The sequence below is a fragment of the Pelmatolapia mariae genome, linkage group LG6 (genome assembly GCF_036321145.2).
Source record: "Pelmatolapia mariae isolate MD_Pm_ZW linkage group LG6, Pm_UMD_F_2, whole genome shotgun sequence".
Taxonomy (NCBI): domain Eukaryota; kingdom Metazoa; phylum Chordata; class Actinopteri; order Cichliformes; family Cichlidae; genus Pelmatolapia; species Pelmatolapia mariae.
The window spans coordinates 15,446,998-15,467,820 of record NC_086232.1 but is presented as its reverse complement, the minus strand read 5'-3'; the positions used below and the strand labels follow the sequence as shown (position 1 = coordinate 15,467,820).

The 20,823-nt window shown below is 41.2% G+C and overlaps 1 protein-coding gene across 2 annotated transcripts in view; it reads left to right on the top strand.

The window, feature by feature from the left end:
• Positions 1 to 20,823, top strand: part of LOC134629035 (protein sidekick-1-like) — a 274,623-nt gene that overhangs the window by 130,352 nt on the left and 123,448 nt on the right. For both annotated transcript variants that reach the window (XM_063475922.1, XM_063475921.1), the window contains exon 5: positions 9,493 to 9,626. In XM_063475922.1, the coding sequence (XP_063331992.1) occupies positions 9,493 to 9,626 (134 nt within the window). The remainder of the gene's footprint in view (positions 1 to 9,492; positions 9,627 to 20,823) is intronic.

Below are 20,823 nucleotides of genomic sequence, written 5' to 3'. Positions count from 1 at the left end.
GCACATTTTTAATGCATCAGCAGCCGCCTTCCATTATTTCTTTCCATTTGGTTCAGCTCCAACAAGCTTATTATAGAGATGTGGAGTTGTTTTGTAAATGCTTTGTTTTCCCCTTGATTACAAGATACAGGAGTAGCAGACATTTTATGTTTTAAGTGTTTGGGGGAATTTATTTAGAACGACTTTAGAGCAACTGCCAAAGCGTACTTAATGGGTATTGTTGCATGCTTGCCCGTCTTCTTGTTGAACACAGCTGGATCACCCTGTTATCTTTGAGTAACTGAAGTGTTAGATCCAATAAGAGGCTTGTAATATCATTAAAGTCACAGTTTTTACTTTGTTAAAACAGATATCTTACTGGTATATACACATATGTATATGTATAGTATATATATAGCTTTTAGCTACATATGTGTTTTGTCATGGTCCCTGAGGTCTTGGATCCTCGGTTTAGATTTTTTTTATTTATGAGTTGTGTTTTCTTTTAGTTTTGAAAAGGATTCATGTTTGAGTTTCTCCTTTGAGAGTTCATGATTCCTTTTGATGCTTGTGTTTCTGTATGTACTTTCCCTTTCATATGAATTACATTTTCATCCATTTCCCTCTGTTTCTTATTTAACCCTATCATGCCTTCTTCCATGTTAAGTTACGGGTTTTCCTCCCATTTTATTTTGATAGGCTTTTGTCTCTAGTGCTTTGCATTTTTTTTACTCCCTTGTCTCGTTGTCTCTGAGTAGTTTCAGCTGTGTTCCCCACCTCTTTCTATCTTATGCATATGAGTCTCTCCTTGTGATTTATCATGTCATTTTTGTTACCGTGTATCCTCTTTTTCTGCTTCCTAGTCTCCTAAGCATGTTCTAGTTGTTTGGACTCCTTGTTGTCTTTTGGATTTTGGACTAACTGATTTGATGGATCAAGAAGTATTAAAACGTCTTCCTCACAGCGTTTCATGACATGTTTTGGTTGATCGGGTTAGGTTAAGCTGTGATTCTAAAATGGCCATAGGTGTGAACATTAGTGTAAATGGTCGTCTGTCTCTGTGCTAGCCCTGCGACAGGCCGGCGGCCTGTCCTGGGTTTACCCCGCCTCTTGCCCAATGGCAGCTGGGATAAACTCCTGCCCCCTGACCCTGAATTGCATGTCGAAGAACAAGGATGGATGGTTTCATACTTTGATTTTTACCATGTTTGTCTTTAATCTGAATTTATACAGGCTTTAGAAAAATCAAAATCAGAAACTGCAATTTCTTTTCTGTTATGACGTGGTGTTTGAAAGACCTGTCGGTCATAAATTCAGATATTGGTTTTGAATGTTGATGGAATAGCTTCTTTTTCCACTGAGCACATTATGACAGTTTGAGTGTGATTTGGTGACTTTAACGCTTCACTTTACTGCTGTGGCAGAGAAATAAATGTGTGTTTACTTGTTGAGTTTCACATAGATAAAGTCTGACTTTTTAAACAAGAAAAATAATATATCTATATTTAACCTGTAGGTTTCCCCCTTGTTTTCGTAATCTGAAACTTAAGCAAAGGTTTCTTATTTTAGGAAACTTTTGAACCATTCCATTTGAGCAAAAGGATTAAAGTGTGTTCAGCAAATATACTGTAAAACAAATCTCCAACCCCAGGCTGTGGTGACAATAGGTTCATTTAAGCTGTGCATGGGAAATCACTAAAGCACTCACTGTCAAGCTGCTGGAAACAGAATGTCAAGAACTACTGGCAGTGGTCCAGTTCTCTGTCTTAACTCAGTTAATCCCATTAAAAAAACCTCAAAACAGATCTGTCATATTGTGCGTAACTGCTGTAGGAAAGTTTAGTTGTCTTGTTTCTTTTCTCATTTCACCATCTGGATCATTCCTAACTTTTTCGCTTGCTACACTTACATTACCATCATTTACAGCGTCTTATACTATCCTAGACTTTCTGCCTATCTTTGGGCCCAATTTGCCCTAAAGCATCACAACAGGAGCTGGCTGCCAGGCACTGCATGAAAAGTAGTTAACTACCAGTTTTGTGTTCACTCTGAGTCTCTGTGCATTCAAGCTGTGTTGAAGAATAAAGGTGGTCATACTAAATATTCCTTTCAAGCTAAGTGTGCTCTGTTTTTGCCTTGTATACTCTATTTCCATGTATGCTAGCACATGTTTTAGTAAAGCACTGCATTTAAAAACATTATAAGAGTCTGGCTCCTTGGAAGCAAAATATAATGAATTGAGAGGTGGGTCAAGACTTTTGCATAATGCTGTATGTTTTGAGACAAAATCCCCCAAATAACACTTTTACTAATAAGGATGTCATTATGCCAGGATTGTATTTATTGGCTTTACTTCTAATGTCAGCTTTTATTTTAAGTTGTGCAGACAAAGAAAAACACAAGCCAAAAATAAATGCTGTCGTAGCGTATATTGGATGAATATGGTACAGAAGCTTTCCCCTCCTCTATAGATTCAAAACAGTGCACTCGGTGGAGCTGGGTTTTATTGTTACCAATTACTTTGGGATAGAGAACAACACCACAACTCAATTTGACAGGCAATTCTGAGGGCAGGAATGCTTAAAAAATCTGAATACTTCACCCCAAAGTAAAGTGTGTAGCAACAAAATCCCCAGCTAAAAAGACAAGTAGAAAAATTTATACAGGCGCACATACACTCACATAAGTGTATGTACATAAGGGTGCCCTCAGCATACACGAACCTGTGTACGTTAACTATCAATCAGTCTCACAGAAAACGTATTCATGTGGCCGCTGACTTGAACACCAGAGTAAATATTCAGTTCAAACGGCTGAGAGGCACAGTGAATGGTCCCAACTGTGCGCCTGCCTGTTTGAGTAGGTGTGTGTATGTATGAGGTGTAATATGTGGGTGGCTGGCTGGCACTAGCTTTGCAGACAAAGCTGCCAAAAAACCCTACCTGCTGTCTGGACTCGGTTTACAGTGTAGTGTCCTCCTCCTTCTGCACTGCTGCCACACTTCTCCACACCAAGCTGCTGTGTGTCAGAGGCATTGTGGTTTAAGAAGGTGGCACGCTGCTTATCAGGGATAGAGGAGGAGGGCAGGCGACTCAGTCCATGGACCTGGCGCACACGCTCACACACAGATCAAAAATACACACATTCACGCACTCGCTCACTCATCCCCTGGCCGGCGACGTGTGTGCTAATTAGCTCTTGGCACAGTTTGGTGTGTATGCGTGTGTGTGTGTGTGTGTGTGCGCGTGCGTGCTTGTATGTGTGTGTGTGTGTGTGTAAAGCAGCCAGTGTTGCATTGCGGTCACCCGTGAGTGTTTATTAAGTCTTGGGGCAGTACACTTAAATGAAAGACCAATCTGGCTTGGCGCTTCGGTTCAGAGAAGTCAGAGGAGAGAGAGGGGAGGGTAAAGCAGGACAGTTATATGAAGTGATGGGGGGGAATCTCTGTGTGACAGCCAGAAATAAAATACAAAGAAAATTGAAAGAAACCAAGAGAGAAATGTGCAGATTGTAATCTGAGTGAGAATGGAAATGGGATTTGAAGGAATGAGTCACAGAGGTTGTTATTTATTTATTTATTTATTTTATTATGTGTGTGTGTGTGTGTGTGTGGAGTGGGGGTACAAAGAGAAAAAAAAATGATGGGATGCTGTGATTCAGAAAGGAAAGAAGATGGGGATGGGATGTAGCTGATTGCTGTATTTAATTTTTTCTGCCTTGGGAAAAACTGTCTCTCTCTCACAGATATAAGCATGCAGAGTCATGCACAGTTTTACAACTGGGTTTGTGTTTAATTAAAAGCCTGAACAATTTTGTCCAGTTTAATTAAATGCAGACCTAAAAGAGAGCAGAAAGTCACATGTCATAATAAATCTGAACATATATATTCGGTCACAATAAGAGGACACTCCTAAGCTTATACATATCTATCTGTATGCCGGTGCTTGTTTCTGACTGTATTGTCACTCTTAAGATGAGGCTGTGTAGCCACCCTCCAGCTACTGGGAACTAACACTGACATTTTATTATTTTTTTGAATTATGGTCCTCTAATTTCTGTCGCCTGACTTCTTATTCTTATTGGCATTTCATTTTGTACTTCGTTTTTTCTTCTTTTTTTGATATGAATTTTCCATGCGGGGATGTAATGAGAAATGGAAGTGCTGCCAATTTGGATTAAATGGAACAAGCCGTCAGCCAATGTCATGGCATACAGCATCACATGTAAATAGTACATATGATGACATTTGTGAATGGGAAACAAAAGATACTCCATAAAGAAATTCTTTTTACTCAACAAATGCTTAGATCTTAATTGGTCTAAATTCAGCTCTGCCGCCCACTGAGCGTCTTTGTCTTTGTTAAATTGGTGAATTTAGATTCCCTCGAACCTCCCAGGCTCTCTCCTACCTCAGACACTGTAGGCGAGTAGAAGCCAGCCCTCTCTGTCTATTAATCAGCATGTGCTGGGTAAAACAGATGTGATAAAATGGGCGGGTCAGTGCACTTAATGAGCTTAACAGCTATAAATTACATTATGGAGCTAGGTGAAGATGCAGAATTCATCCCTGCGGTGAAATAAGTGAGAAAGAAGGGGAGAAAGGTTTGGTTAAAGCCTCCTTTTTTCAGTGAGTGATATGCACACAAAATCCAACCGGCACACATTGACATACGCTCACACAAATAAAGTGTCAGTGTCGGGGTTGAGGCTCTGGCTCTTGAAGTTGTTCCCCTGGGAAATCACGCTGAATAAATTTAGACCTGAGGAATTCTGCCTCGGTTTGAGTGTGTTTGTCGGAGAATCGTCGAACAACTCCATGTGATCCCATGACTCACCACTCCTTTCAATAAATATTTCAATTAGCAGTTCCTATATTTCTTTCTTGCACATTCAAGCACTTCTTTGTACTTCATCACTGGATATACAATAAAGAAACTCCCCCCCCCGTCCTTTATTGAGATAAGACAGAAGGGAAGAAAGCTGGGAAAGGCACAAAGTAAATAGCCTTAGGGCAGATTTGATCCCAGGGCTCTGCAATAGCTTTATGGCTTATGGGGTTGCCTGCTCAACCTGGTGAGCTACACCAGCACCTCCATGTTTAAATGTTAATGAGTGCATCAACACAGCCATCTTTAAGGCCCCGGTCACACAGGCCTAGAGACAGGTTGGCAACCCCCTGGCTCCACCACTAGTGGCTAGGGAAAAATGAGTACTCCCCAACAGTTATGCTAGTGGTTGCTGGTAGTCGCTGTGAAACTGAAACACAAACACCCAACAACTACTCTCTGAGAAGTAGTAAAACTGTGATAAGTTCAATGCATGCCGGGAACAGAGACCATTCATCTTCAAAGTAGAAAGTGTGTCTTTTGAAACATGTTGGTTTCAGTAGTAAGGCACAACTTTTACTTTCAAGGTGAATGGACTTCCTTTCTGGTTTGCTAGTAACCAAAGCAATCACCCAAAGCAATCACAAGGAGGTTTTTGGTCTTTCCAACAGAGTTCACATAGCAACAGCAACAAGCCTCCAACAACCACTAACCAGCTGGTCAGGGAATACACATTTTTCCCTAGTGATTGGTGGTTGCCATGGGGTCGCCAGCTGGTTGCTACGCCTGTGTTACTGAGGACTAAGCTGTGAATCCTGACAATCACACTGTTTGTGTTTCATCTGCTATTTAATACGTAGCAGCATAGTAAATTAATGATGCTGAATGTTTCCTTATCAAACGGCAACACGTATCTTCAGTCTTCTTTTAGTTCGTTGGCAAAGACACTGCAGTGTGCTTTCAATCAACTTGTGCAAATCAAGTTACACTTTTCAGATTTTTACAGCATCAAATGATGAGTCAATTAGGCAATTACTCCTCAGTGTGAGACGAGAAATGTTCAGTTTTTCACAATTGCCTAGATGCGTCTCTTGAACCTTTTGCTATTTTCTGAAAACCAAAATCCAATTTCCAAAGTACTTACTCAAAACTTGCTCAGTCAAAATAATAACCCTACTGTGCAGTCATTACACACTTCAAGAAGTTGAAAACACAATGTCCAGAACATGTAACTCAAGTCTTTCCAACCCCATGTGGTGTTTTTGAAGTTCTTTTAGAAAAAAGGAAGTAATTCTACCAAATTTTGCTGTTCTTGAGCCACTTTGTAGTTGCCTTCTTCCTCAGTTCAGCTGTATATGACCAGTAGAGACTGGGCTCTGATAACCTCAGGTGGAAGAAGTTGAACACAATTACACCACACCTGTTGTTGCTTGAGTGCAACTGTGCAAAGTTATTAATGTGATGTAATGTAACCTATTTATGTGAGTTCAGAGTGAACAGGCTGCACAGTGAGTTGAGGGCAGACGCTGTACCACCAGTGGATAGAAGCAATCTGAGAGGCAGAGGAGGAACGGTGTGTGTAAGAGGTGCTGGATGAGGACGAGGAGGAGAAAAGCACGGCTGAGAAGAGTAATTTCAGATGAAATTTCAGTGATTGTGATAGACCACGTTTGAGTTCATGGAAGGGGAAGCAGGACAGAAAATTATATGTGGCCGCCAGTGGAAAAAACAGGTAACGTCTGTGATTTCCCAATAGCATGAGGCAGGAGGCTTTTTTATGTCGGCATGGACATTTAGAACAAAACTTTCAAAACATGTCAGTTTTGAAAGAATCAATGTGAGCCTTTCTACCATTCACCAGATCCTGGGTGCAGATAAAGCAAGTGTACGGAGTATCCTTTAAGGCAGGATCAGAGATCAGGCCAGTGTGTGTGCCCTCTGGATCGATATAGCACAGAGATGTGAAGCTGGTGCCGAAGGAATCACTTGTAGACTTGGAGTTACATTTACAGAGTGTTTTAATATGCATTTCACTTGCATTATACAGTGGGTGAAATCATTATTTGATCCCCTGATGAATTTTGGAAGTTTTCTCGCTTCCAAAGAACCTCTCATTTTTATGGTAGTTTCATTTTAATGGAGAGAGAGAGAAAGAACATCAATCACAAATCCAGAAAAAAACACATTACATGAATGTTATAAATTGATTTGCATGTCACTAAGTGGAATAAGCATAGCGGTAAGATGTTCCTTGTAGTTGGTCAACAGGTTAGGAGGGATTTTGGCCCACTCATCTTTACAGAAACTCACAGAAATGACTCGGAGGTGTAGCTCTCTCCACAGATTATCTATAGGATTGAAGTCTGGAGACTGGCTAAGCCACTCCATGATCTGAATGTGCTTCTTCTTTAGCCACTCCTGTGTTACTTTTGCTGCATGTTTTGGGTCACTGTCATGCTGGAAGACCACTGAAGATGGGTCTTCAGTGGTCTGGCTGAGCGAAGGAGTTTCATGTCCAACATTTTACGATACAGCGTCACCATTTGCTGGTGAAGTTGTGTTGTAGCATTAGCAGAAAAACAAAAGTGTAACGTTTCCACCTCCGTGCTTGACTGTGTGGTGGTGTTCTTTGGGCCATACTCAGGATTTCTCTCCCTCCAAACACAGTGGGTCGAGTTGATGCCAAAGAGCTCAATTTTGGTTTCATCCGCCCTTAGCACTTTCTTCCAAGCCTTCTCTAAATCATTTAGATGTTCACTGGCAAACTTAAGAAGGGGCTGTACACGTGCCTTCTTGAGCTGGGGGACCCTGCTGCAAGATTTCAATCCATTATGTCATTGTATGTTACCAATGGCGTTCTTGGTGACTGTGCCAACTGCCTTCAGATCATTAACAAGCTCCTCCTGTGTAGTTTTGGGCCGATCCAGCAACTTCCTCATGATCATCCTCACTTCCATGTGAGGTGATTGATTTTAAATTTCTTCCATTTCCGAATAATCGCACCAGCAGTTGTCACCTTCTTTCTCTAAGCTTCTTGATGATGTTCTTGTAGCTCATTCCAGCCTTGTGCAAGTCTACAAATATTGTCACTGACGTCCTTTGACAGCTCCTCGGTCTTGCCCATGATGGTGGAGATGTTGGAATTTTTGGAAGTTTATTGCTTGTAGTGCTTAACAGTTTTCAATATTCTAATTTATTTTGCAGAAAAGGAATTTGTGTGGTTTTTGTAGAAATGCATTTATTTTATGAAGTTTAGTTTTTCTCTGGTGCTACTTGCCCATTTTTGATGTAGTTTGCAATAAGTGCTCTGTAGTGTTTTTATTTAACACTCGCTGTGTGTATGATCTTTAAACATGTTTGAGCACGATAAAGCAGTTTTGGGGGAGATTATGTTTGATTTTGCCTGAGGAGTGAGTGGTTTTATGAATTTAGTTTCAAAATTGGGTTTGTGTTTACAGTTTGGAGAAAGAAGATGGAAGGTTTCAAGAGGTGTGCTTTTGGTAGTTATGAGAGGCACTTATATTTGTGTTTATTTCCCTCTTTGGCTCTCATATAGTATCGATTTAGGTTGTCATAAGTGGCATGTTTTGTTTTGTGTTCCAGTTGGCAATGTGCCGATTGAGTTTTGGGCACATTCACTGCTGCCAGTTCAGCACTGCTGAACAATGGCCTCAGAAAAATACACATATCTTACAAGCACACAGACAGAGGCTAATTTTCACATGTAAGCACTGCCCTTCTTCTTATACATAAAGTATTCAAACAACCGGTATTCACAGTTATAGCTTCTTTTGTTTTTCTACTGTTTTTTAAATGCAGTGAAGTATTTGTACAGCACAGGCTCTACAGAAGCAAGCTGACTGTTTAATAACAACAGACAGTCGTCTAACTTTACTGCGCTCTATTCTCACTTTGATCTTGTTGATTTCATTTCATTGTCAGGCTCTCTGAATATTTTTGTTTTTTTGGGGGGGGGGGGGAGTCTCCATCCTCTGACATGCTGAAAACACCAGTAGCATCACTAAAAACATCATCCTGTGTTTCCTGCCTGGCGGCATCTGTTGCCAGACAGACGAGTTCAAACGCCTTCGAAATCTGAGTGCAACAAAAATATTTTCTGTTAGCATCTCTCCCACAACATCACCCTCCAAAGTCAGTTCTTCCCATTATGATCTCCTAAAAGGCAACAGCAACGCAAAATCTCTTTGTGAGTCTCTGTGTGCTCAAGTAAGAACACTTTTAGATTTTGTGTGCTTGTGATCGTGTGTGCTTGTGTACCAGCGTGCTGCATGTTTGTGGCATATTGATTGCCACTGCTATGTGGGGAAATGAGGATGGATCAGTGTGAAGAAGGAGGAACAGAAGACAATACACAAACAGTGAGAGTGGCAAAAAGAATGAAAGATACACAAAATGAGCTACATATCAATCTGAGACAGGAGGAGAGATTTATTTAAGCTCTCTGAATCCTCTTTCCTTTCTGATGCTTGTATTCAATGTTTCCCTCCCCCATTATGAATTCCAAATGATCCATGTACCAAATACTCTTCTCTTGACAGAGTCTTAGTTTGAGCAGTGTTCCCGTCTGAGACGGAGCAGTGCTGGAAGGAGGCATGTTTTGCTTTGGGAGTGCATTGTTGTGTTTTCTAAACTCTTGCTCTCTGTGTGTCTTATTTGTTCCCTGCAGAACAATCACTTTGGACAATCAGCTGGTTGTCTTGGCAACCGCTGCAACGGACGCCGGACGTTATCATGTAGAGGCGGTGAACGAGCTGACCGGCGAGACTGTGACGAGTCCTGCTGTCTACCTGAGCATCTCAGGTAAAAATAAATAAATAAAAGATTTTGATTATAAAAAATGTGTTAAATTTGTGTTTAATAACAGTGCAAACAGCCCATCTGGTAAACACTATGCTCAGTATTAGCATTAGTTTGGTCTACAGTCAAACCATCCAGCATATTTCAGTCCCTCAAATATTTTTCTGTTGGGGTGGGGCTTCATTAGGTTTTCTGTGGTCTTCTGTGGTTGTTGTCTGGATAAATCTGAATCCCTTTTACAGAACATATCTCCCTTTGATTGATAGTGAAGACAGTTTTGAGTGTTGGGCTAATTACTAAACCTGAAAATGAGATGCAAAAGATATGAAGAGATGATTAAAAACATATCTGACACATCACAGAAACAACGTACTTGTGCACGCATTATTATTTGCAAACTAAAATGCTGGAGGTCTTGGCTCATCATTAAGTAGAGATGCTTGAATTATTGATTTGATTATTAAAATCTCAAATTAGAGATTCCAGCAACCAAAAATTACCATAATGCAGCCGGCAGGAGTTTTATTAGAGAAGCATCACCACTCACATGGTGAAGCTCAACAACAAATAAACTCACCATCACAGAGTGATTTTTAATGAGTCTTACATGTTTTGGTTTCTAGTAGGGAGGAACCAGCTTGTAGAGAGATCAGGAACCAATAATAGATCTCTGTTTTGGCCTTTGACATGTCAACAAGCAAGTGAGACATAATTTGATAAGATATTTGATGGACTTAAAGCTTTGAAAATTTAGAGTGTTGCCAATTTTTGGTTCGAAAGGAAATCTGTCTCAGTCACGTAAAGTCATACAGTGTGTACTACACTCACCAGCCAATTTGTTGTTCAACCGCTCATTAATGCAAATATCTATTTAGCCAACCACAACACCAATTCAGTGCATTTAGGCATGTAGTCATGGTGTGGATAACCTGCTGAAGCACAAATGGAGCATCAGAATGGTGAAGAAATGTGTGAAACTGACTTTGAATGTTGGTGCCAGATTGGCTGGTCTCAGAATTTCAGGAACTGCTGATCTACTGGGACTGACAGAGAAAAGACTTAAAATATTAAGTGAGCAGAATTTCTCTGGGTTAATGTCAGAGGTTAGAGTAGGACAGCTAGACTGCTTCAAGCTGATAGGAAAAGCAGATTGGTTACTGCAGTAGCTAATAACAGGAACTGAGGAAAGTGAGGCTAAATGTGGGATGAGCAAAATTGGACAACAGAAAATTAGAAACTTTTTGCTCATTTCTTGAGTCTCAATTTGTCTTGTGATTGTCGTTTAATAGGTTCATAACTTGATGTAAACAACATGAAAACATGGATCCATCTTGCCTTGTTTCAACAGTTCTGGCTGGTGGCGTGGGTGAAATCTTTTTGGCACACTTTGGCCCCTTAGTACCAACTAGATCATTTAAACACCACAGCCTGAGTACTGCTGATGACCCCTTATCCCTTATGACCACAGTGTACCCATCGTCTGATGGCTGCTTCCAGCAGAATCACGCACCATGTCAACTCAAACTGGTTTCTTAAACATAACAATAAGTTCACTGTACCGAAATGGCCTCCACACTCACCAGATAGTGTTTCAGATCAGTCCAGTAGAGCATCTTTGGGATGTGGTGAAACAGGAGATTCACATCATGGATGTGCAGCCAACAAATCTGAAGCAACTGTGTGATGCTGTTATGTCAATATGGACCAAAATCTCAAAAGACCAAAAGTTCCAGCAACTTGTTGAGTCTATGTCAGGAACAGTTAAGGCAGAACAGGGTCGAACCCAGTACTAGTGCCAACATAGCAGACAGGTCTGGCCCAGATCTGGTATCAAGCCGCACTGCTGGCTGACTTCTGGCATGACAAGACGTATATCATTCAGATATGGGCCAGCCCTGGCATAGATGGCACTGTCTATGTGATGGCATGCCATATCTGGCTCGATTGTGGTTTGGTTTATGTGGCCCAGGCCCAACAAAACAAGGTCTGGCCTTGATCCGACATCAAGCTGGCACTTCTGACTGACTGGTGTCAGGGCAGGGTGTATGTCAACCAGATGTGGGCCAGGTCTGGCAATGATGGCACTATTTATGTTCATATTTTCCCATTTTAGTTAGAAGACCCAAGTGCCATGTTGCAATACTATACTGCTATGGTAGCCAACGTTTCAAATGCAGGTTTAGCAGGTTTGTGAGTGTACACTTTATCCAAAACCTAGTGACGGTTCACCTCTCTTTGCCACTGGGTGGCTGTAGCTATGGAGGTAGAGCAGATGAACTACTGGTTGGAAGGTTAGTGGTTCGATCCCTGTCTCCTCCAGTCTGCATGTCGAGAGTGAATGTGTATGAATGTAGTTAGGAAGCACTCAGTTTAGAGGAAGTGTGTGATTGGGTGAATGTGGCATGCTACATAAGAATCAGTCCATTCACTGTTTGAACAGACTTTCGTCATGTTACTTTTGCACTATTATGCTCCGGCACATGTTGTTATTACATGGCTTGATTAAGGTACACATTAGGCTGACATCTGGGGCCAGAGCTGAAAGTGTTCTGGGCCAGCACAGGACCACCAGTGTGTCTGCAACTGGCCTTGGGATGGCCCATGTGTGGATTACCTCTGGCAAACCAGATCTGGGCCACCAAAGGGCCGTCATTCTTTGCGGTATGTGGGCCATGTGTAAGCACATTGTGTGGGCCAGATCATACCATACCAATTTTGCTATGTGGGTGGGGTGTACCTAATAAGGTGTCTGCTGAGTGACTTTTAAAGAAACATGCATTGGCTTTGAGTCTTTAGATCACATGTAATGTGTAGACTGTACGGGTTCCCATACCTCCCTATCCATGATCTTCCTACTTTAAATGCTTTTTTCTCCCCTTGGTTGATGTTCATGTGTGTGTTTCCTTGAAAGAAGTGTTAGTTGAGTTGAACACTCTACTGTACTATGCTTTCTTGTTATTCTGAGCTTTTTGCTTCCTCTTGACTGTCAAAAACTACAAGAGTTAGATCTTTGTTTGTGGTTGATCCAGTCATTTCATTGAGCCTGCAAGCTTTGACTGCGCTTTTACTTGTAAAAACAGCATGCACTTACAAAATGTCATTAGTAACTATTGCTGATATCCAAGCTGTGTGTTGTTCACTGTTGTGAATGACAAGCAGCTCTTTGTTCTTTTCTCCGGAAACAGGCTTCAGTCAGAAGAACTGCAAAGTTTGATGGATTTTAGCCTCTCTGTGTGTTCCTGTCTCTGTCGTGGCCTTTATCGCTGAATCACTTTATTGCTGTATGCCTCTCTCTCTATCTCTCCTCCTTGGAGGCCGGAGGATTGACTCTACTGTCTAACAGTCCTTCACTTGAAGTGTTCACCATGGTTAAATGAAAGCGAGAGGGAGGGAGCGAGCGCTCTGTCCCTCGTGGCTGTATAGAGTTTTAATTAGATTCTCTTTACAGGGTTGTATCCTTTGGCATCTTTTGTCACAACTGCGCGCGCGTGCGCGCACGCACACACACACACACACACACACACACACACACACACATGCACACACACACACACACACAATCAAATAAATTTAGGCACAGTACCTTGTTACAGCTGTCAGTGTGAAGTGCTCCCGTGGGCGTTTTTAGGAATAGTAAGGGTATAGTTAGGTTTCACTGATCAGTCTTCGGCCATAAACAGCTATGCATGGTTGTGTGTGTGTGTGTGTGTGCGTTTGTGTGTTTCTGTTCAAAACTGTGTTTTCTACAATAAACATTTTCTGGGTAAATGCCTTTTTCTATATAAAAGCATATTTCAGTTATTTGTTATTGAGACAGGGAAGAAATAGAAGATCATGGAATTCGATAAAAACAGGGACAAACCAAAGAGGTAAAATGTTGCAAATCGTGCAGGGTGTGAAAAAGAGAGCGTGAGCAAGGAAACATGGAAATAACAGATCTTTATTCGTGTATTTTCTTTTGCTCAGGGCTGTTTTTTGACATTAAGCATCACATTGATCACTTGGTTGGTTTTGGAAATAGAAAAGCTGTTAAGCATAGTTTTGAACACTATGTAGCTATTGAATGCACACAGATACCACTGATTATAGCCACAGAGAGAAGGAGACTGGGCCTGTTAATGACACAGATGAGTCGAGGGTTGTTGTCAGGAAATTTGAAGGAGAAAAAAGATCAATTTAAGTCAATGAAGTGTTTAACACTTAACCTAGTTAACTGACACAAGAGAACATGTGAATGAACTCTCGCAAATGGTGTTTTCGTTCATGTGTTCCACCACTTTGTTCTTATTTTCCCACCTCTTCCTTTACATTTCCTGTTCTGTCGCTTCCCTTCATTTCCTGTCTCCCCCTCTTTTCTCTTCTCTTTCCATTAGGCAGCCTGTAGAGGATCTGAAGGCAGAAGTTCATAGCTGTCAGTCATATTTCTAAAAATGTTGTCTTTCTCTTCATAAATTCAGCAGAATAAATGAGGTACCTATTTTCTATTCTCCCCTTTCTTTCTTTGATTCAAGCATTGTGCTCAACAGACAAGAACGAGGGAGAAAAAGGACTGGTAGAGACAGAAAGACTTAATGAAGTGAGACGTGGGTGTAGACTGAGGATATGACCAACAACCTGTTCATGTCAGGACTGCTGTTGATGAAAGTGTGTGCCCTGCACTCACACACGTACACAGACACACACACACAGACACAAGAACAGGCATGAAAAGTTAAGATATTGTCACATTTGTAAAACCTTTCTGTCACATTCATGCTGTGGCACGACCAACACTCAAATTCTTTTTGCTAATCCGCAAAGCCTGCAAGGGCCGAGGAAAGTGTCAGACAACCAGCTGCATGCCCTACCTACTTGACAGATCCATTATCTGCATGTCCCTGACCACTGTCCTGTAAGTGTGGCCTAGACTGCTGAAAATAAAAAGCAGTAACTGTCATCCGTGGTCGAGCTGGAACAGCCACAATTGATAGCAGCTCAACAGCTTGGTGAGAGGTCAGACACTGTAATCACTGGAAGTACAGCCTGCCTCTAAAATAAACAGCTCCTGGAGCTTTTTATCACCGCCGACAACATATGGTGTTAGAGACGACATTTTCAGTCAGTTATCGCCGTGGACTGAACTTGACAGATTGACAGAGGTTGAATTTCATAAAGGAGCGCGTGGCACGTCAATATCCATTCAACGCAGCACATTCTCATCTCTACAGTCACTCCAGGGAGGCGGGGTCAGGCTCTATTGAGTGGCTCTGCTTTATTATTTACAACATACACACGCTTGATTCATTGTGTACTTGTGTATGTTTGCATTAGAGAGAACATGAACACTAATGGCCTCAGGGCATCTCTGTTAGAGGCAGGAGATCAGCGTTCCTACTTCAGTTATTTGAGCTTCATGCATACCTGCAATCATCACTACCTGTCGCTTTCTGTTTAATTCACACACACACACACACACACACACACGCTTACACATACATACACTTTAGGCTGTCAGTCAGAACAGCAGTCTATTTCCCTGTTGCCCAGAAGAGAGTATGCATGTCTCTGTGCTTCTGCTCATTTCACAGCAGCCGAGGTCTTTGTAGATTTGTACATCAGACCATTAGAGCAGCACAACATCCCCAAAGAGCGCACTCACCGTTGGGAGACTCACACACACACATGCACACATACACAGACATGACAACATGCACGTGCACAGGAACACTCGACATGCCTGGACATCCCCTTTGCAGCACAAAGAAACAGGAATGGCACCAGATTTTAGACATGGTGAGATTAAAAAATAAATAATAAAAAAAACCCATTTGATCTCACATGTATGGATTTTGTAGATAGGATTTTGGGGAGCAAAGAGGGTGTGCAGAGTTTATAAGAGAGAAGAAAAGTGCAGGATAACAAAGAAGGGGAAGGGCGCAGACGCGTGCAGTACATGCTGATATAATTACTGTAGCGCTTTAAATGGTATCTCAGCTTTGGGCTCAATAGTTGATCAGCTGCCTTTATCTGCTCTATAAAAAAGGCAGTAATGTCACACTTGTTAATAATTGCTTAACTGCAAAAAATAGCGTAGAATATCACATGCATACAGAGTGCTTCACTTGAATAGAGTGCTCCAGTTATTCAGGGCTTCGCTTGAATAAAGTTGGGAGAGTTGCAAGACATAGATTAGAAAAAAAAAAAAAAAATCAATGCAGTCGTCGAGACCAAGATGTCCTGACTTTTAGTCTCTAAAAGAAATTGATAGTATCTTTTCATTAGACCCAGACTGGCTTGTAAATTCTCTTTCTAATTCTAAATCTGTCCACTCCAAAAGACCAGGCTTTGACTTATAAGTTGAAAGCCTGTGTCTCCAATTCCAAGCTGACACGACCTTGGTGCCATCACTCACTGCATAGCTCAGACTTGACAAAGCATCCTGCAAAAGCACGTAAGTGAACCAAGCTCTATGCATAGAATGTTTGGAGTTCACCTTAAAAATGCCCCTCATACAGTACTACACCTCTGTAGTAGCAGTACTGTAGTAGCAGAAGTTATTGCAGTGTCCAGACAAGTTTCCAGAATTATGATCTCTGCATTACAAAGAAGCTGGAAAGATTTGTTTGAGAATTTCTAATTTGTCTTTGAAGCCTCAGAGTTCTGCACAGTAATGATTTGTGTTACTGATTCAGCTGAATAAAGAAAAAGGATTCTCTCAAGTACTGTGTACTGTACTGTGTACTGTAATGTGGCTGAATAGAGCACAAATAGAGAAGAGCAACCTCCAAGAAAGGGGACAAGACAAAGCCGTGATGTGAAGCAGATGGGAGCTTGGGTTGGTGTGTGTGTGTGTGAGAAATACCCCTTCACAGCCTTAATCATTCATTGTATGTGTGTATTATAGAGGGTGTATGAGTCTGAGTTTGATTACCTTGGCTTGGTGATTGGAAGGAAAAAAATCTGTCTGCGTTTGATTACGTCTCCTGTTGAAGCCTCCTCTGGTGTCTGCCATTTTACATCACTCCGTTTCTACCATTTATCCTCTTTTCTCCTTCCTCCATCAAACAGGGTTTGTCGCCCTGCAGCCCTGAGTCGTGACAGAGTGGCGTTTTTCAGAAGCTGAACAATAGACTCTGCTGACCTCAGGATAACCCAGAGAGAGACGCACGCATACACACACAGTTGCATATACAGTCAGGGTATCATTTGGGAGAGTAGAAAGAGGAGAAGAGGTGAGAGAAAAGTGAGGACTTTTAAAAGAGCATATGGCACATGACAGAAAAGTTACTGTCACTTTAAAAAAGCTTTTAAGAAATGAGGGTTTGAAGCATTTAATGCTTGTGTAAGTGTGTGTGCACAGTGACATTTGTGTTGTTATGTTTGTGTAGGGGGTGTGTCTTTGTGTCATTTGTTTCTTTCTGTAATCATGTTCCTTCTCTTCCAGATGTTTCCTTTCCACATCACTGACTCTTAAACGAGAGCCTGCTGTGGATCTTTCTGTGCACGTGTGCTACTGTACTGTTTCTGAGCAACTGCGTGTGTGTGTGTTTGCTCCAAGTACCATCCCGGTTGCTCTGTGGCGCGTCTAATTGGAGGCATTTTTGTGTCCCTGGAGGCACCCTAGTGTGTATTTGTGTTTTTGTAAGGTGAAGTGGTTTGTGTGTGTGCGCAAGTGCGTGTTTTAAGCGTGTCATAGTGTCGCAGGCCCTGACACCTGCTAGCCCTCATTTAAAATCTTAAGAGAAAGATCAGAGAATCCCCTCTGTCCCTGTGTGCTGTGAGGCTGCTGCAGCTCTCATCATGAGCTCAAGGTGTTTTGCATTTTGCTGCATCATGCCTTGATAGGCTTCAGGGAACGCCATGGAAACCACTCTAACCAGGGTGGCAGCGTAATGATCCGTGCCACAAGCTGCCTCTGCGCGCTTTCGACTGCAGCTTCTAGCGTCGGTTAGGGAATATATCCCAGGTGATTTTAGTCAAATGAGTGCAAGGCGAATACAGGCAGACTTGTGGGGGTAGCGACTCTCAGTCAGACTGTTTGGCTGGTGACCTCTGAAAAATCAAAACGAAAGCCAAATTGGACTCTATTTAGCCACAACCCACCACCCTGTGATACAAGCACAGGTGTACGCAGTGAACAGTGACACCAATACGTGCTCTCTTCTTCTCCCACACAAATGACTGCTCTTAATTAATTACTGGCAGAAAATATGGCAATTTTGGAAGCAGCTGCTAGTATACTTTACTTAGCAGCTAGATAAAAATGGCTCAAAGATTTCACAGGTTTTTTTTTCTTTCTTTTTTTTCCTCCTGTTTTTCTCCTGTTAGCCAACAGAAGACTTCCTGTATGGAGAATCTTTTTAGAGCGGATTATAATTGGCAACAGCAGCAGTTCTCAGATAAATGGGAAAATTTGAATGTGGTTTTGTATAAGATGGTGTTGTAATAATTATAGCAAGTTAAGTGCTGGAAGGCGGTGGCGTGTAGTGTGTGCGTGTGTGTTTAACCACAATCAGAGCCCACTTGTTGTGCCTGTTGATGATGCGTTTATTATCTTCAGATCACTCACTTATCAAATATATCCACTAGTTTTCAATCACAGGTTTCAGGATGACAGTAGAAATGACACTTGGAGTGTTTTTTTGTAATTTGGTGCCGTTTCCTCTTCAGAGTGAGCCTCTGAGGCTTGGCTACACACTTAAGCGTTATCAGTTCACGTGTAGTGAAGGCAATGGGCCTCATTCACAAACAGTGTGCTTGCACAAATCTGTGATTTATCACTATTTTCACACCTGAATTTACTTTTATGCTACAAAACAAACTTAGAAGTCCCTCATACCAAAAATACAAACAAATAAAGAAGACCTGGCTGTCTTGGTTAATTTACTCACATCTTTAATCATTAATTAAAGAATGCTGGATATCATCACTTACAGTCTAATTTTTTGGCACTTTATCATCGATGCTGGACAACATGGATGTTTTTCAATCATTGGAGTGTTTCTCATTTTGGGCTCACAAGATGTTTCTTTTTCTTATTTTTCTTATGGCTTCTAGATTTTTATATGACGTTTGATTTAAAACCATTTGTTTTCTTTCTCTCTCTTTTCTTTATTGAACCACAGTGAATGTCACAGGGGAAAGAGTATTCAGCATTCTCTGTTATTTCAGCCCAAGCCTCGCTTTTTTAACTGTGTCACTTCTGTGGAAAAATTTGGAACGCTGCACCTTTTGTTGCTTCCTCCTCATGTGCTGTTGTTTCAGTTTCTTCAGTCGGACTTTATTCTGTCTTTTTTACCTTACCTCTACAGGCTTCTCTCTTGCAACATGTCTTATAACATCATGACTTTCTCCACTTTACCTCAAGCTGAACCTGTTTCTTATATAGAGAAATTGAGGCTCGATGGTGTGCGGATAGTGAACAGATCGTATGCAGATAAGCTAACATGTGGATTTTATAGTCTGAATCCAATGGTAATAGTAAATAGCTGCCAATGACTCTGGTGTCTATGATAGAAATTTGTGCATTTTCGTCTGACCAATAATGAAATCCCTTTGTCTTAAGTCAATAAAAACCACAAAACTGGTTTAAATATGTATTATAACACTGGTTATTTTTTCTTTTAGCTCTCTTTTTTCCCCAAAAATATTGCTCTGTGCAGGAAAACTCTCTGGTGGTGGTGCTTGTTGTGTAGACTAGAAGAAGAAACAACATATTCGTGTTCTGATTTTTGATACACAGCATTTAGTACCTTGTGTCCATGTCCTCGGTCTGGCTTTGTAGAAGCTTTCCAGGAGTCAGCCTTCATCAGGCACTGACTCTTATTTTGGTCTTGTTATTTTGCCTTTGGTTTGAGGCAAACAGGTACAGCACCTGGACATGATGTCTGATTTGAAGGTTTTTTTTTAATGGAGACAAAAGGGAGTACCACATGGGCTTCAGACCCTGCGGTGCGTTCACACTTAAATGCCAAGTAACTTCATTTTTTTCCTCTTTGTGACCATCTGTGATTGCACCCGAATATCAGATAGCATATTTAATGCGCTGGAGGAAATTTGTTTCAGTTGTAGTTAGTGAAATTGGTATAAAATTCATCAGTCACTCTACTTACTCTGCATTAAAGTGGGCATTTGGATAACTAATTTATTGAGGCCTTTTTACATCTTTTAAACAGACACAAATGTGAATGCAATAGTTTTATCAGAGTCAGAATACTTTAATAATTCTTAAGGAAATTATGTAATTAAGCAGTTACTAGAGTTAAGATTTTGGTTGAGAGTGACATGCTAGACTAATAGCTATACATTGATGAGCTAAAACATTATAACTAACCTTGCGAAAAATATAGAGTTTGATGTTAAAGTTAATCCAGAATGACTCCAGAAGGCAATCTTTGGGATCTAGCACACTTAGGTTGTGAGGATGAGTTCTTGTGGATCAGACGTGTTTCAAGATATCCCCAGTACCCTTAGATTACTATCAGCAGGTATTCATAGCTCAACCGTGCCTCAATATACACTGTTGTTTCTAGTTTGCTCTGACTGGTTTGTCTGTTATAGCAGTTTCACCCTCATCAAAAAGCACCATACTGTCCAGTGGCACTGAGATATTACCAGATAACCATCCTGAAGGTCACTTTACAGAATTATATAACTATTTATTAGCATATAAACCTTGAAGTAAGGGTACCACTATGCTGTACATATTATTCTTTGAACACTTTTATACAGATTTATTACCATGTCCCTGCTGGGTTAATTTGAAATCTCTAACCTTGTGTGAGGACGTATTAGGACTACAATGGTCTCGTTTGTATTGAAAGGTAATTTGATGTCTACAGATGTGCAACGTGCACATGCATAATCATACAAATAGGCACTAATACTCAGTGGTTTTGATAAAGAGGCTCGGCTAATGAATCGTTGCTTTTTGGTTAATTCCTGCTACGACAGTTTGTGTCTGGAATTATTATTTGAAACATTTCAGTTGTGAAGGGATCAGATTTCTCTCTCCTGATCCCCATCTCGTCTCTGTCTGGTTCCTCTGTTGTCCCTCTTATTTCTCTCTCTCTCAGTCCCTTCTCTTACTCTCTCTCCCTCTCTCTCTCTCTCTCTCTACATAATGAGGCTTCTCTGTGCTTCTATAATTAAAACCCAAGTGTACAGACAGAGAGATGGAGTGATTGAAGGATGGACAGGAAACTGAGTCATAGACTGTGTC